The 18,057-nt window shown below is 46.2% G+C and overlaps 1 protein-coding gene across 1 annotated transcript in view; it reads left to right on the forward strand.

The window, feature by feature from the left end:
• The window catches only part of LOC103599214 (kinase suppressor of Ras 2), a gene marked incomplete at its 3' end in the record, with an annotated part of 244,172 nt that overhangs the window by 206,457 nt on the left and 19,658 nt on the right, over positions 1-18,057 (forward strand). The window contains exon 5 of the mRNA XM_008583318.1: positions 15,536-15,605. Coding sequence (XP_008581540.1) covers positions 15,536-15,605 — 70 coding nt within the window. The remainder of the gene's footprint in view (positions 1-15,535; positions 15,606-18,057) is intronic.

The following is an 18,057-nucleotide window of genomic DNA, read 5'->3' on the forward strand; positions in this document are numbered from 1 at the left end:
TTCCTTCTTAAGGCATTCTCTTCCTACAGGTGGCCCCTGGGTGCTCAGGTGTGCAGCCCACCAGCTGAGCTATTCCAGAGGATGGAGAATATATTTTTAAAAAGTCCCAGGGCTTTTTATGGACTCTGATTGGCTCATCTTTCATCACATGTCTATGCCTGAACCAATCAGGTATAGATTTAACAAGCCTGGGTCAAACTCCCCGCCCTGGGCCTGCCTTGGACTTCCAGGACTGAGAGGCAAGAAGGGTAGTTTCCCAGCGGAAGACAAGGCTGCTGTTATTAGGAGAAAGGGGAATGGGCTCCGAGCATGTGCAAGAGTCCAAACCCAAAGTTCTGTGTCCCCTGGATGGGCTGGGAGGGTCAAGCCTTGCCTCTCCTTTTATGGTTGACAGATCCACTCTTTAGATCTGTCTGTATATTTAATCGATTGTTTCAAGCTCTGTAGATCTAGATCCCTTCCTGGCTCTTTGGGCAGGGATTTCCAATCACAGCACTATTGGCATTAGGGACTGGAGAATTCTTTGTAATGGGGGCTGTCCTGTGTAGCAGCATCCCTGACCTCTACCCACTAGACACCGGTAGCCCCCTTCACCTCCAGTTGTGACAACCAAAAATGTCTCTACACATTTCCAAAGGTTCCCTGGAGGCCAGCACCTCCCACAGTTGAGCATCACTGCTCTAGGTTAACTTTCTGTGTCCTCTGACCCATTAGGGGTTGGGCTAGTTTAACTCTGGGAAGGCCAACTTCCTTTCTTATCTCCAAATTCGTGGAGGTGGGGGCTCTCTCTACCCTCCCCATACAGTAGTTCCCTCTTACCCATGGTTTCGCTTTTCACAGTTTTAGTTACCATGGTCAATCATAGTCCAAAAATATTAAATGGAAAATTCCAGAAATAAACAACTCATAAATTTTACATCGCACACCATTCTGGGTAGTGTGATGAAATCTCTTGCTGTCCTGCTCTGTCCCCCGCAAGAACATGATTCACCCCTTTGTCCAGCGTGTCCCCACTGCATATGCTATTCATCCTTGAGTTACTTAGTAGCCATCTCAGTTATCAAATCAACTATTGTGGGACCACAGTGCTTGTGTTCAAAGAACCCTTATTCTACTTAGTAATGACCCCAAAGTGTAAGAGTAGTGATGCTGGCAATTTGGATATGCTAAAGAGAATCCAGCTGTAAAGTGCTTCCTTTAAAGGAAAAGGTAAAATTTCTTTTCTTATTAAGAAAAGAAAAACAAATTGTATGAGCTTGCTAAGATCTACGGTAAAAACGAATCTTGTATCTTTGCAATTGTGAAGAATGAAGAAATTCATGCATAACGTATGTGGGGGTTGCTACTAGCCATGGTTTCAGACATCCACTGGGCTTCTTGGAACATATCCCCTGGGGATAAGAGAGGACTACTGTACTGACAACACCTCTCACTGATAAACCATGGCCCTGCTGTAGCAGAGGTTTCCTGCCCCAGAAGCCTCGCTTTTGGGGCTGTAACCAGGACCTGTCACATGTCCATCACCTCAGCAGGCTTCCTGGCCCCATTTAGGGATGCTCAAGAAAGACAGGTTTTGGAACATGGAGACCCCATCTTGACATTGGAATATGATCCATTGCAAGCCTGTCCCCACTGTGTCTGCAAGCTACAGACAGCAAGACACTTCTTAGGATGGCACTCTGAGTCTCAGGGAACCGAGAAGGAGATAATCTATTGCCTGAAGTTCAGACCCCATGATGACTGGTATGCTGGTTTTCTTAAAGTCTGGCTGGGGTCTCTTGCAGCAAGCTTGTCTGCTCTGTCCCCATGGAGTCCACTCAGGCAGTAAATTCCATGGAACGACTCCATGTGAGGATCTTCTCAGCAGCCCTTTGTTCTGTGGACAATTAAGTTCCACTGAACATTAACTACATGGTGGCTGCATAATTTAAAAACACCACATTTCCATTGGGGGAGAATTTCAGCTCAGACAACTCCAAATGGCTTTGATTTAGGATCCATAAACTCGGTTCAAGGCAATAAATATATAAGTAATTGATGATGTAGTGTGCGAGGAACTTAAGATCCATCCATCACACCCAGGCAAGCAAGGGCTGTGGACACGCTCTGAGAACAGGACGATAGGAAGGAATAAATGGCCAGAGGGACCGAGACAGCGCTGCCCTCCCCATAACTCACTGCTGCCTCTCCATAGACTCATGGCTTCTTTCCCAAAAGAGCCTCTTCCCCGTGTTTTGTCTTCTCTGGCCAGGAAGAGATGCAGCTAAAGAAAGCCAAAAACAAGCACCTGGGTTGCTCCACAGCGTGGCTGCTTTTTATCACACAGCTCCTCTGTGCCAGGCACTGGCTTCATATCCCAGGGCCCGATCCTTCAGGAAACTCTGCAAGATGGGTTTCATCACTGCAGCTTATAGAAGAGGAGGTCTAAAGAGGAGAAGACCCAAGATGACAGGGCAAACGAGTGCAAAGTCAGGATTCTGGCTCAGGTCGGCACCTGTAAATAAATCCCATTTTGCCCATTCTGCCTCTTAGGCAAAAGAGGGGGTCGGCGCCCTGGCTTGCCGGGATAGAGGAACGTTCATTCCACAGATGAGTCTTTTTGCCAGTTTCTGGGTCCAAAACTCAAGTCTGTGGATTGATCCCAGCCTGTGGTCTGCATGTCTCCCACCTCCCCCGACTCACACCTGTCAACGCTTACTGCTGTTTCTGTTGGTTTATTTCAATGTGAGACCATTTACAATTGAAATTGATGGAGCACAGAGCTGGCTGTTTTTCTCCTTTCACAGGGACATTTGCAGTGATGGCAGCATGGGGCCTCTGTCTGTCAACTCTTGTTTTGTTCTCATTTAAGCCCAAGCCAGGCAGGGTAAGCCAGCTTCTTCCAATTAGCATTTCCTTCGGGTCAAGGCGACAGATCCTGTGTCTGTGTGGTTTGAAATGGTTGTGCACCACTTGCCTGGCCCTGTGCTTCTCTGGGTCTCCAGGCTGCCTCTCCTTGTGCCCAGGGTTTCTGTCCCAGGAAAGTGGACAAGAAGACCCCCTTACCAGTCCTGCTGGTGGTCTCTCCACCTTTCTGAATATCTAAAGAGGGACCACGGAACATAATGCTCAGAAATGGGGCTTTGCCTTCAGGGAGATCTAGGTTCAAAACCCAGAAGAACATATTCCATAGGTTATCCAGGAGCCTCAGTTTCCCCATTTGTAAAATGGGATCATTAGTACCTAACAGGGTGGATTGTTTGCTTATTCATTTATTCAATAAATATTTGTGGAGATGCCACTCTGTGCCCATCACTGTGCTAGTTGCTGAGGATACAGGAGGGAATGAAACAGACTTGGTTGTTATAAAGAGTTAGTGAGCTAATGAACATAAAACTCTCACAGCGGTGGTTCTCAAATTTGTCGGCACATTAGAATTACCTGGAGACCTTTTATAATTTTCAAAGTCAGGCCATATCCCAAAACAATTAAATCAGGGGTCAGCAAACTTTCTATTAGAGGGCTAGATGGTCTCTGTCATGATACTCAGCTCTGCCCTTGAAGTGCAAAAGCAGCCATAGACAAATGAGCATGGCCATGTTCCAATAAAACTTTATTTACAAAAACAGTCTGTCAGCCAGTTGTACCTCTGAATTAAATCACAGTGGGCACAGCGGGTGGCACAGGCATTAGTTGGTTCTAGTATGCTGACAGCTTTGGCAATACCTGGCCCCTGTTAGTTATTATCATTATGACTGTGCTTCAGCTCAGAGATGTTAAGTAACTTTCCCAGTAAGTGACAGAACCAGGACAATAATCCTGGTTTTTCTAACTCCATTCTTTTGACCACTCTGTTTCTCTTTTAAGCTCTTAGAGCCTTACTTTCATCTGTAAAATGGGTTCAACACTAGACCTTCCCGATAGGGTAGCTGGGAGGACTGAATGTACAAATCAACATAAATTCCAAGCCTACCCTTGGCAGTGACCTTGTTGATGGTGCCCATTCCAGGTGAGAGGCAGAAGGAGTTGAAGATGTTCTAGGGATCCTGGCTCTGGTGGCCAGGGAAACTGGGGGGCCCTGAAAGAACAGGTAAGCAGGGAGAGGAAGTGGTGGGCTCCATTTTGGGATCAGCCATCTCAGCTGAGCTCCCAGCCCAAGATCAGAGCCTGGGAACTGGGCTGGAGGTATGGGTGGGCGGTCAGGGCAGGTGGGACTCTTGGCTTCTTAGCATGGTGTGGAGAAGCGAAGCCTCCATTTGGCAGGTTGGGCTGCTGGCCTGTTTTTGCTAGAGTTAGCAAGAAAAACCCTTCCCCTCTCAGCTCTAAGCCAAACTCTGCCTGAGACACTGGACACATAAAGATGAATAACTGGCAGCCTCTACTCTTCAGGGGCTCAGGGTGAAGGGTGGTGGTGGAGAGAACAGGTGCATGAGCAGAGGCTTTCCATGTATGTTATGTGACTAGAGAGCCACTTGTAAGCACAAGATGCTACCGGAGGGGCACGGCAGGGGTGTTCGCTCCCTGTGCATTCAGGGAGGGCTTCCTGCAGGAGCTGTGAACGTTGGAAAAGGAGTTGGCATGAGTCAGGCTAAGAGAAGTAGGAGTGGGGCGTGAGGGGGGCAGAAGAATCTTCTAGACTGAGAGAACAGCATCTTCAAAGGTGCGAGGTGTGAAACAGCAGATCCATGTCATGATGTGAATATAACTCGAGGAGGGCCAGACAGGGGCCTGGACAGCGATTTTAAGCCTAGTAGTGGCCCCTAGCTCTGTCGCGCTGCTTTCTCAGGTGCATGGGGCATTTCTTCCTCTTTGACCTGGGATCAGCAAACTCTTCCTCCCCGTCTGACCTTTTCTTGGTCAGTCAAGTAGATATGATGCTATAATGGTCTTTGAGACAATGTTTTTGGATATTCCAAGTTGAGACCCATCTTCTGGGACAGAGAGACCCTGACCATAGTGGCACTGCCACTTGTAAGGAGTGTTAGGTCTGCTCTCGGGATCCTATTTATGACTTCCCCTGACCCCCAAAGCACCACATGCTATTTCCTTATTGATAATTTATTTCGTAAGTGCTTCTGAAACAAGCCAAGGTGGATCCATCACTCTAATGATTCTTTTGGATTTCTAGATGTTCACATTTTCTTTCCTCTTTTTGTATTTTAATTTTATTATTTTATTACATAAAATGATTTTGACATTTCAAGATGTTCCCTTCCCTTTCCAGACCATAGCAGTAAAATTATACCAAGGGGAAATTTGAGGGGAAGGTTTGGGGTGGGGATATAAAGAGAGGGAAGGAAGATGGATTTCTTAACACATCTCATCTTTAGATTTGAGGGCAGATTGATAGTGGCCCTTTCCTCCCCAGTCCTTGGGGTGGCGTCTTATGGAATAGGAGGCCCATTTCTCCCCCCATTGGCCACTGCTGGCCCCATGCCCCCATGTCCCCTGCACACTTCCCTGGCCTACTGTTAACATCTTGGATTCTCCATCCATCATCCCTACAAGGAAGATAATTACTCCTGTGGCACCCAGGTCTCCCATTGTTTGGTTACGAGGTTAAAAATCCCTGATACACTTTAATAAATTCAGCAGTGAGCACATTATAAAATGTAATTAAATGCCTCAGCCATCTTCTCTTTCTTTAGCGGTGGTGAAATTTAATTGAGGCCATCTGAGGGGGCTGAAATAAATCACAGGTGATGACTCCAGGATTCACATTTCTCACTGGGAGAGGGAGTGACGTTCTCGCTGTCCACACATTTGATTTATGGCGAGTGAAGGAGAACCCAGCTCGGCAGTTACCTGCCAGGACTCAGACACAGGTGGTGATGGTCTCTTGAAAAGGGGAGAGTGATTCTGAAGGGAGATACCAGAATAAATGCATTCAAGTTTTCCTGCTAAATCCTGAAGGTGTTGAGCTTCACCATTTTTTCTTCTTTAACCAGGGCTGGGGCTGGGAGGAATGGGTAAGGTGGCAGAACTGTGATTCTGACTCTCCTGTGATGTCTTTCCCTTACATCCTCTGCATTTTCTGGCCTCTTGGCCCCCCAGATCAGCCCTCCATCTGCTCTGCTGCCACTGCTCAGTGCCCACACTGCTCACCTAGCCTTACCAGCTAGGCTTCTACCTGGAGACACTCCCACCAGGGCGTTTCCTTTAGACCCTCAGCCATGACCACCACCCTACCCCTCCAATGGTAACCTACACATCCTGAAGTTCTTCTGTTTGCTTTGATAAAGTGACAACTAAAAAATCGCATTAATTAACCCAGATGAAAGCAGCCAGAGGAGAGAGTTAATCTTCCCCTTCCTCTGCCCCGGTGGGTTGACGTGGATTTCAGCAGTGGCACACAGTCAGAGACATTGCTTCCTCTTGGATTATTCTACCAGGAGATGATGTGCGGTGGAAAGAACACAGGCTCGGGTTAGCATCTCGGCTGGGCTGCTGACGGGTCACCCTGTGCCTAGCTCCTTGCTTCTGTAAAATGGGGATGGAAACAATACACCCTACGGAATGCCAGGATGCAGTGAGCAGAGGGGTGGCACTGAGTGGTCAGACTTATTCTGCCTTGGAGACTGAAGGCCATTTGCCCAAGGATCCCCACCATGCAAGTGGCAGAAGTGGGTCTTGAGCCTACGTCTTCTAGCTCCAAGGAAAAAAAATCTTTCTGCTCATCAGCCAAAGAAATGAGTTGTGCAGCTCTAAATCAGGGGTTGGACACTTATTCTACAAAGGGCCAGGTAGTAAATATTTTTGGCTTTGTGGGCCATATTGTCTCTGTTATAGCTGCTGAACTCTGCCATTGTAGCATGAAAGCAGCCACAGACATATGCCAACAGGTGGGTGTGGCTGTGTGCTGATAAAACTTTATTTACAAAACCAGGTGATGGGCTGGATTTGGCCTGAAGGTCAAGTTTGCAAACCCTGCTCAAAATCATAGCCCATGGAGAGCTTTGTCATGTTCTAACTGGTGTGTTTATTCTAGAGGCAGCGTGATAATGGCAAGGACAAAAACAATAACAGGTCAGGCACTCAGCTCAGCCCTGTTCCAATTATATCACCACACTTATCCTCCTAGGAATCCTATGAGGGGGATATTATGACACCCTTTTTCTAGGAGACAAAACTGAGACTCAGAGAAGTAGAAGTGCCCAAGGTCCCATTGCTCATAAGTGGCAAAACTGGTGTTTGTCACAAATCTGTTCACTTCAAAGTCTCATGCTCTCTTTCCCACACTCCACTGTGCAAGTTGATGCGCTGCATGCCCTTCCTGTTCTGAAATAAAGTAAGCTGCTCTGTCTCGAAAGGAGGTCCATGCTCAAGGTCTCGTCTCTAGCTTAAACCCTGCACATGCACGGTTGGTTTGACCCCGGTACCTCCCGTTCCTGGGCAGGCAGCTTTGCATTGCCGTTAGTTTTGCCTTAATGCCATGGGGAGCCCCGTGAATCTCCTCTGACACCCCTGGATGTGGTCTCTTCCATCAAGAGTGAGCAGCAGTATCCTTGCTCACCCCCCAACATCTCATCACTGTCAGTCCCCTCTGCATTGATTCTTCCCCCATGATGTGGCACCCACAGCCACCCTCGTCCACACACTTGCCAGTGCCCAGTTCTTCCCTGGAAGCCTCCATCACCATCAGGCGCCCCAGATGATGGCATCTGGATCTTGGGAAGTGGGTTGCCTCAGGGAGAAAATGATGTCCAAATCCACGAAGACACTTGATTTGGCCTTAAAGTATCATGGAACTATAACCTTTATAGATGACATATAATTAAAATACTTCCAGATCTGCTATGTTTGAATTGGATATTAAAGTAAGTAGAGTTATTCTCTGCTATGTGAATAATATTACAAAGCAGCTTTCATCAAGGATTGGTTGGCACCTTGGATACATCAGTGGGATTTTAGCTGGCAACTGGCCTGTGGCCCCAAAAGAGAAGTTTGATGGTCTGAGTTTTATTAGTTTCAGGTATCTTTGGGCCCAAAGAATTTGCTAGTTCAATTAAATGCAGCACCACTGCTAAGTTCTCTCTCAGCCTGTTGGGTCCCTGGGCGGGAAGCTTAAGGGGAGTTTGGAACCTCCAGTTCACTTGTGGTATTTCTGAGGATGAGCTTTTGGGTTTGACTGTCCTAGCTCAGAATGGAGTTATGGAGATTAAACAAAATAATACATCTAAATCACATAATCTAGTTCCTGCCATTAGGTAGGTGCTCAATAAATGTTAGCTGTTATTATTAACATTATCATGTGCTCAGAGGCCTTTATTTCCATGGAAACATTTAAGGACGCTCCTCATCTACCTGAGGGAGTTTAGAGACTCACAGGCTGAGATAGATGGTTTCTTGTGGTCCTTTCTGACTCTAGGTAATTTTTACATTTGTCTCAAAGGGGACATGGTGCAGGGGTGGGTAGAAAGACTTCACTGTAGTCCCCCCTTATCCGTGGTTTCACTTTCCACAGTTTCAGTTACCTGCAGTCAACCACTGTTGGAAAATATTAAATGGAAAATTCCAGAAATAAACAATTCGTCAGTTTTACCTGGCACGCCGTTCTGAGTAGCGTGATGAAGTCTCGTGCAGTCCCACCTGGGACATGTATCATTCCTTTGTGCAGCGTGTCCACGCTGTATCCACTTTCTACTCGTTAGTCACTTAGCTGTCTCGGTCATCAGATCAGCTGTCATGGTATCACAGTGCTGGTGTTCAGGGAACCCTTATTTGATTAACAATGACCCCAAAGCACAAGAGGACTGATGCTGGTGATTTGGACACGCCAAAGAGAAGCCGTAAAGTGCTTCAAGTGAAAAGTGAAAGTTCTCGACTTATTAAGGAAAGAAAAAGAATCATATGCTGAGGTTGCTAAGATCTACGGTAAGAATGAATCTTCTATCTGTGAAATTGTGAACAAGGAGAAAGATTTGTGCTAGTTTTGCTATCGCATCTCAAACTGCAAAAGTTATGGTCACAGTGCGTGACTAGTGCTTAGTTAAGATGGAAAAGGCATTAAATTTGTGGGTGGAAGACATAACGGTAACATGTTCTAATTGATGGCAATCGTCTACTATCCATGGGGACCTTGGAACGTATGCCCTGTGGATAAGGTGGGAGCTACTGTAGTTTTATAGGAAACTGGGTTCAACTCTAAAGTCCACCAAATACTGGCTGGCTATGCGACTTTGAACAGTTTAGTTATCCTCAGTTTCCTTATGTGGAAACTGGGTATACAGTCTCATAGGTTGGATTAAATGATGAGACGGCTGCAAGAGTATGTTAAGGCATATCCTCATTTGGGATATGTACAATGAGTAAGACTGAGCATACCTCCCATGCTAAGCAGTGGGCTGAATGCCTTGTGTGCATTATCCCATTTAGTTTTCAAACAGTGCTATGAGGCAGGTACTGTTATTTACCCACATATTTTGCATGATGACACTGAAGCTCAAAGGGCTGTCACTCACCCAAGGACACACAGCAAGTCACATCCCAGATCTGCCTCCATTTGCCATCTGTAGAATGGAGATAATGTTTACTTCCTTTCCTATTACACAAGAGTATTCTGAGGATAAATTAGTTTAGATTTGCTCCACATCTCATAAGGGGTATCTCTAAGATCTCCCAAGGCCACATAAGATTCTAGTTAGCCAGTGAAACAACAGTTTTGGCCAGAACCTGATTATTGGTCCATTCATTTGTTCCTGCATTCATTCATTCATTCATCCATCGTACACACATTTATCCTTTGAGCAGATCCTGAGCTAGATACTGGAGATACAATGACAGATGAGACCCAAGCCCACCCCCAAAAGGCTCTCAGTCTAGTATTGTTTGTCCCCATAATAGACATTTGCCTTTTTTTTTTTTTTTTTTTTTGCAACTGGCCAGTATGGGAATCCAAACCCTTGACCTTGGTGTTACAACATCATGCTGTAACCAACTGAGCTAACTGGCGAGCCCCCCTAATAGACAAATTGCAAAGAATGATTTTTTTAAAAAATGTCCTTTGCCTTCTTCCCATGGCTAACTCTATATCCCTCTGTTCTTCTGTTTAGAAATGCATATCCCATGATAACTTTTTAAGGAATTGTCCCCTGAGATCAGTCTATGCCATAGCAGATATTCCAGGGCTACAAGGTGGTGGGTTTGGGACAAAATACTTCACTACATTCTCCTTTACAGCCAAGGAGGTAAAAATGTCCTATTGGTTTCTTGAAAACAACACAGGCTGTGGAGCCCACTAGCACCTCCTTTGCTTTCCCAGGGACACTGAGGTGTGATAGGGTGTGGTTTTTTTATTAGAGTGTGCAGGGAGGATCATGACAGCTCAGGTGGGAAAGGAGTGGGTTGGGGATGGAATGGTTAACTCTCATAGAGTTAGGGCCGATGCTTTGGACCAGGGTGGGGGTGGGGAGTTGGATGGTGGGGGGCCTAGGGAGGTCAGGAGGCCCTGCCTGATTGTCAAAGCCTGGCAGGCTATTCTCATCTCAGCCGCCAGAGGGAGCTCTTAAATCCATGAGGCCCAGCACAGCCTTATCCGCCTCTGTTCTAATGCACATCAAGGTTGCCATTGCCTTAAAACAAACCTCTAAGTATGTACTGATTTATTTTCCTCATGGGCTCTTATTTGTTTACTCATTTACTTTCTGATTCCTCCACTATACTCTAAACTCAGAAAACTTGTTATGCTGTTCACTATATTCCCAGTTCTTAAAACCGTGCCTAGCACAAGATAGGTGCTGTATCTGTTTCCTAGGCTGGCTGAAACAAATTACCACAAACCCAGTGGCTAAAACAACCCAAATTTATTTTCTTACAGTTCTGGATGACAGAAGTCAGAAATGGGTCTCACAGGGCTAAAATTAAGTGTTGGTAGAGATGGTTCCCTCTGGAGGCTCTAGGAGAGAATCCATCCTCTTGCCTTTTGCAGCTTCTAGGGCTGCTACATTCCTTGGCTGGGGGCCCCTTCTGTCTTCAAAGCCAGTAGTCACATCACTCAGACCCTGACTTTCATCATCACAGCTCCTTCTCTGACTTTGACCTTCCTACCTCCCTCTTGGAAGGACCCTTGTGATGATATTGGGCCCATCTAGGTAATCCAGAGTAATCTCCACATCTCAAGATCCTTAATTTGATCACATCTTCAACATCTCTTTTTGCCGTGTAAGATAACATACTCACCGGTTCCAGGGATTAGGACGTGGACATCTTTGGGGTGGGGTGAGGGCATTATGGTATTACATCACCTTCCAGACCTTCTTGGCACTTCCCAGACAGAGGTAGGAGGCATTGACTGTGTAGGATGGGTTGAGGAGGATGTAGAAGGGCAATCTGGACTAGAAGCATCCAGTTTGTTCCTGTCTGTGGTTTAAATCCCAGCTCAGTCACTTATTAGCTATAGACAATTGTTTATAGCTTCTAAGCCTCAGTGTTCCCATCTGTGAAGTGGGGATGAAATTAGCTGTCATTTATTTTGCCCCAGCTATGTGACCTGAATTAAAATCCCAGTTCTGACATTTACTTGCCACGTGACCTTGAGCAAATGGCATGACTTTTTGATTTCCCCATTGAAATGGGCTAAAGATACTAAGTGATATACTTTGTATGTACATGCACTGTAGTGTTTACATTAAATGAGATAATGTATGTAAAGGGCTTGTTTGGCAATAGTGCTTGGCACATGGAAGCACTCGACAGAAAGCAGATCTATTCTTAATCTTCTTATTTCCTATTTTCTTCTTCTTTTTTCTCCTCCTCCTTTGCTTTATCATCATCCATTTTTACTTGCGTCTCTGTGTACACGTGTACGTGTTTTTCCCATGCCTGGTTCATCTGTTAGCTTGATCTCAAACTCACCAGGTCAGAGCCTGAGTTTTTCATTATGAAGCAATGTGTAGCGTGGATGCTTTGTTAGTGCTGGTTCCTTCTGTCAGGACTTCTGTTTGTCTCTCTGACTACCAAGGTGTTTCAAAGACCAGAGCTCCTGGTGTATCCCCCCTGGATGCAGAGGAATTTCTCAGAGAGCATCAGCAGCCAAACCTATGCAAGGGGGGAAGAAGTGTCCATCCTTCTACCTCTTTCCCTTTTCATACATTAGAAATGAAAATATATAAGAAGAAATATCTATTATTCCACCCCTGAGACGGCTCTGTGTCTGCATGACTTGTAATCAGAAAATGAGAGTCGAAAACAAGCTTTTGTTCAGCTATGGAGACATCTTAATAGGTGCTTTGATTGTCAAACAGAAGTTTCTGTATCGGTTTAATTGCTGTAAATGTTGTTTGCCTTCTTTGTTATGATAAGGCCTGGATTTTCATAGATTTTTCTCTTCTTCCCTCTCGACAGTTTCCCTTTGCTTTAAGGCTTGCCTTAGCAAGTTTAATGAAATCCAAATGAAGAAAGGAGAGAGAGGATCTCAAAGTTCAAATCTTCATACCCACATAGAAAGCCGTGTGGAGGTTATTATTGCTTGAGACTAATGATGCTGCAGCCACTTAATGTAATTGACAGAATTCACCCCTTAAACCAGATACTGGGAAATGAAACCAAACTACTGAACTTAATTACATCTACTTTTTGAAAAGGGGCTGTAATTGAGAATAACAGAATGACTAGAATATGAATCTACTAGTGAAATGTGCTTATAATAAAAGAAGATTTGTTCTCTGCTGACTTGAGCTTCAGAAGCACCATCTGGGTGTTTTTTGTTGTTGTTGTCGTTGTTTTTGTTTGTTTTCAGTGAGGGACTGGGGTTGGGGGGTGGGAAGGAGCTGGCTAGAGAAGTGGAGAAACATCCAGATCAGGAATTCCTAACCTTGGCACTATCGACATTTTGGGCTTGTTAATTCTTTGTTGTGGGGGTCTTTCCTGTGTATTATAGGATGTTAAACAGCAACTCTGGCCTCTCTTCACTAGATACTAGTAGCACACACACATACACACACACACACACATACATCCAATGTGACAACCCAAAATGTCCCTGTACATTGGCAAGTATCCCCTTAGGGGACAAAAGCTCCTCCAGTTGAGACACTGATGTAGGGGCTCCTGGAAGACTTCTGAACAATTGCAGAGTTCTTGAAATTTCTAATTCAAAGTCCTTTCGAATTCAATTTCAAATTGTTGAAATTCTGCTGCTGTCTGACTGTGTGGCCTTTATCAAGTCACTGTACCTCTCTGAGCTTCTTTGCTTTCCTTTGTATAAAGGGAATAATGATAGCACTGACTACACCGAGGCATACCTTCCAGGTATAAAATGCACAGGATAATGCCTGGCACATACTGCGTGATCAATAAACTCAATGTTTCTATTATAATAATCTCGGATTCAGCAAACACGTATGAGGGTACTTCAAAAGGTTCATGGAAAGATTTGTAGTATTTTTAAATTCTATTTTTCCATGAACTTTTTAAAGTACCCCACATTAAGTACTTACTTCGCTGCAGGCACAATGCTATCACGTGGTGATGTGAAGATGCTGACGTGCATCCTGCTTTTGAAGAGATGGCAGGTACATGCAGGCTTTTTGGTGCTACCTTATTCTTCACCCATGGCAGACATTCCTAATTAATCTCAGGGCTCCTTTCTGTTGAGCCTCAGAATCCTTCTCAACACACCTCTCTAGAAAGCCACTGCTAATGTCCCATGAGATGAAACCCGTTTGGCACTCCTAGTTTTGTAGATTCCTCATGGGGAGGCTCACCCTCCCTCTCCAGCACAGTCCTCAAATCTCTGCCCACCCCTGACACTGAGGAAGCACCTTAAGGAGTTAACAGGTAACATCCTTCCTCCCATATCTGACTTAATCCCCAAAGGAGACAGGAATAGAAAGAATCCTCTTTTTAAAATTGTTTTTCATTCTTGCCTTTTTTGTTTCCCTCAGACACTGAAACAAGTAGTAAAATGGGCTTGAGCTTGATGACTTTTAGTTTCTAGTTAAACTAGAGGAAATTCCACTGGCCGTGATTCTGATTGACATATCACATTGTCTCCCTCATGGGTTTTCTCTGCCCTTTGGGGCTTGGAAAATTATTAGCTCTCTCAGAAAGGGTCCCAGCTTTACAAGGGCAGAATTGGGGTTTCTGGAAACAGCTCTCAGATGGCTGCCAATGGACAGTGTCATTAGACAGAAGGGAGGAGTGGAGGGCTGGGGGTTAAATGCTCCCTGATAGGTTCTGACATGCCTGGCTCCCCAATGAGAGCGCCACTCCATAACAATTGCTGTGAAAAATGAGGCGTGCATCTGCAGCTCCGAAAACAGGGAGCTGGCTCCATCCATCTGGCCTGAGAAATGAGAGCTGGCGTGTGGGTCAGCCACTGGCTGCTTCTCTTTCTATCTGGTGGAGATTTCACAGGCAGCACTAGTTGTTTCATTTCTACTGTTGTTTCACACTTCTCCGGGGCCTGTGAGGTCTACCAGGATAGGGGTGAGGGCAGCTGGGCAGTAGGGGGATGGTGGGGGCTGGTGCTCAAGGTCTGCAGAAGGCCCAGAACTCAGTTAGAGATGGAACAATAGTGCAGTTTGCTGGGAGTTAGCCTAAGGCATGGGGGGGGGGGACCCAAAGGGGGACAAGCACCTAGTTCGAAGTCTGCATGGTGTATTGTTTCTTCCTCATTCCCAATCACTCGTGCATGCGTCCATCCTCCCATCTCTCTATGCAATCGTTTATCCACCCACCTATCCATGCATCCATCCATGCATCCATCCATCCATCCATCCACCCATCCACCCATCCATCCATCCATCCATCCACCCATCCATCCACTTACCCACTCATCCATCCACCCACCCACCCGTTCATTCACTCATCCATCCATTAACTTATACTAGCATGACTTTAGCTGGTACATGGTTGGACATTTTTTAAATAATTATTTACAATATACAGAAAGTGGTATGGTTTTCTGTACAGAGTTCAACTTTGAAATAAATATATTTAAACACAAAAATGGAGTCAACTTAAAATGGTAAGTGAATAATTTTACAGGTTGTACAGAGGCATGGCAAAAATTACAAGGTGTCACTTGCATGATTGGCATTTAGAATCTACTGCTTTATAACTTTACATGCAAGGGCACATGTTCTAGGGTCCTTCAAACCTGGATTCACAGCTGCTATGCAGCCTACAAAGTGTATGACCTTGAGCAGATGACTTCTCCTCTCCAAGCCTCAGTTTTTTCATCTGTAAGGTGGGGATGCTGGCAACCCATATTCTAGGGGTTGTTTGAGGATGTAGCAAGCTAAGTCCTGTGAGTCACTTAGCATATGCCTGGCATTTATGTCCTCCATAAGTGGAAGTGATGTTCAATTTTATTCTTTCCACAGCTGGCTTCTGTTAGGGCATCCCATGGCTGCCCTGCTCCATGGGACCTTGTGTGACTTTAGGTAGCAAGATAACCCAGCATTCCACTTGGCTTTGGTTCAGCAAGTGGTGGCAGTTGGTGTCCTTCCTGAGGCCTGCAAGCCTCCCTTTCCCGTCCAAGGCTTGGCCAGAGCCCACCCCAACCTCCGACCTGCTGTGTAACAGGCAATTTGTCTCTGTTCTCTCTCTGTAGACACACTGTCAGTGCCACGCTGGTCCCCGCAGATCCCTCGCAGAGACCTTGGCAACTCCATCAAGCACAGGTAGGCTGTATTCCTGTGTGCACTGGTGCCCACCTCCCAACTCTGTGAGGGGTGAGGGCTCTGGCCCCTTGCCCCGGGGTGAGGGGAGGCTGGGTGGAGTGTTTTGCTCCAGCTCCTACATCACCATGCCCCTCTCTCCTTGGCCAGGCTAAACCTCAAAAGTGGCAAACGGGGGACAGAGATATCTGCTTCTTATTAACCTAACCTTTATAAAATTAGCACATAGTGGTTAAAAGCCAGGACTTTGGAGTCAGGCTAACCTGTGTTCCCATCCCAGATGGAAAAGAAAGCATTGCAACCTTGAGGAAGTTACTTGACCTCTCTGAGGGTTAATTTTTTCATCAATTAATTCTGCCTGTAGGGTGGTTGTAATGATTAAATGAGAAAATATATGTAATAAGATAACGTATGTGTTTAGCATGGGGCCTGGAACATAATAAACACTCACTAAACGGCATCATTGTTAATGTAAATGCTTTATGAACTAATTTTGGGTCTCCCCACCCAGAAGACACAACATTGCAGGCTGAACTCAGAGGTGCTCACTCTCTGCTGGGATGTAGGTCAGTCCAGAGCTCCAGTCCTGCTGGCTGCACGGGGCAACCTCTCCTGGGGTATGCCCTTTTTGGGAGGGAGGGGTGTGTATCTACTAATCATCCCTTATAAGAAGTTCTTTAACTTCCCAAATTTAACTTTCTACATTTTGTCTCATCCTCACAATCTCCTCACAAACTCAGTGGGGTCAGTGGGGCAAGTGTGGTTATGCCCATGTGACAGATAGGGAAACTGAGGCCTTGGAACATTCAGCAATGGGTCTAAATGCTAATTAGCCTCAGCAAGTTTCTTTGCACAGGGGCCTCTGTGAACTAGCTGAGCAACTTACTCACTCGTTCATGGATTCTATCTACTAGTATTTTTAGTTTCTGTGCCACACTGAGCAAGAAGTAAGTCATGTGCCTTTGGGGAGCTTGCGGTCTAGGGGAGGGTCAGACAGTTAACAGACCATGACAGTTCGGAGGGATCAGGGCTATGGGGGGTGGGTGGTAATACTAGGGGCAGACACATGGCCGTAGCTGGGGGCAAGGCGGGAATGAGCATTCTCATGGAATGACACCTCGTCAACAGCTTTTGAAAAAAGTATGTTGACTGAATAGTTGTTAAGATTCAAATGAGAAAATGTTGGAGGAAGCAGTGAGAAATAAGTGATAGGCACATCCGTGGTCAGGCACTGAGCTGCAGAGAGAAGAGCATCAGAGATGGGGGACTTTTTGTGAGTTTGCTTCCTCATGGCCTCTTGGCTTCACCACACCCCTTGATCGACCACACCCCTTGGCTCTGCCTGTTCCTGGACTGGCCCCGCCCCTGGCTTATATCCATCCCTGGATTGGCCATGTCCCCGGCTCTGCCACACCCGTTGGTGGCCACACCCCTGGCTCAACTCCACCCCCTGGCTCAGCTCTATCCCCTGGCTCAGCCCTGTCCCCAGGCCTGCTCTCACCCAAATATAAGAACCTGGTGGTACCTCTGATTCAGATGCTGGTGCCCAGAGGAGGGAAGCCGCCTGATAATCCTGAGCATCAGGAACGTCTTCCTAGAGGAGCTGGGACTTGGGATGGCCTGTTACTCTTCAGTCTTCCCTGGTTTCTCCCCAGACTGAATGCCAGGAGGAAAAGACCTGGACTCACCCCAGCCTTAGTGGAGAAATGAAATTAAAATCCCATCCACTGTCATTAGAGTCACCCCAGCCAGAGCCGGGAAAGACGGAGAGCTAATCCTGGGGATGGGAGAGGGCTGGAAAGGAGAAAAAGCTGCCCCGTGCCACTCACTCTGCCTGCCTTCCCCTTGGCGCCCCTGGCTGCTGGGTGAAACACAAGCCCATTTGCCATCTCTCCCAGCTGCCAAATCCCACAAAACAGACCCTGCTAAAATCACTGACCCTGCTGAAGGGATGGAAAGAGGTTTAACCAACCCCCAAGCCCAAAACTGGAGAGGGAGTGTTTTCTTGGCAACAAGGTCTCTGCTCAGAATATTGCTATTTGCTTAGATATGGAAGCTTCAGGCTCAGGCTCATTCTGTTTGGCAGGTGACTGACCCAGATTAGGTAAGATGGTGCAGCATAAGGATGCAAACTTTCCCTCAAAATTCTCAGACTCCATGTTACATAACCACTTCCGATTTCCCTTTTGACACTCTGAGGCAGTGGAGATTAGATACAACTCCTGCTGACGGTGACACAAATTGGAAATTAAAATTAACCATGACCCAGCAACCTTCAGTACTTTTCTTGAGCCCAGCCCTGCCGCTGTCTCATATCTCCTGGGGAAGAAAGCCTGGGGGTGGGGGCGGTGGGCAGAGAGTTAATCTAATGTGCCTCTGCTCCCATTGGTTCATAGCTGTGGATGGGAGACTTTCAAATTGCCTTATGTTTGCAGCAAGTGTTGGTGGTCGGTGA

The sequence above is a fragment of the Galeopterus variegatus genome, unplaced genomic scaffold, assembly GCF_000696425.1.
Source record: "Galeopterus variegatus unplaced genomic scaffold, G_variegatus-3.0.2 Scaffold2886, whole genome shotgun sequence".
NCBI classification, from domain to species: domain Eukaryota; kingdom Metazoa; phylum Chordata; class Mammalia; order Dermoptera; family Cynocephalidae; genus Galeopterus; species Galeopterus variegatus.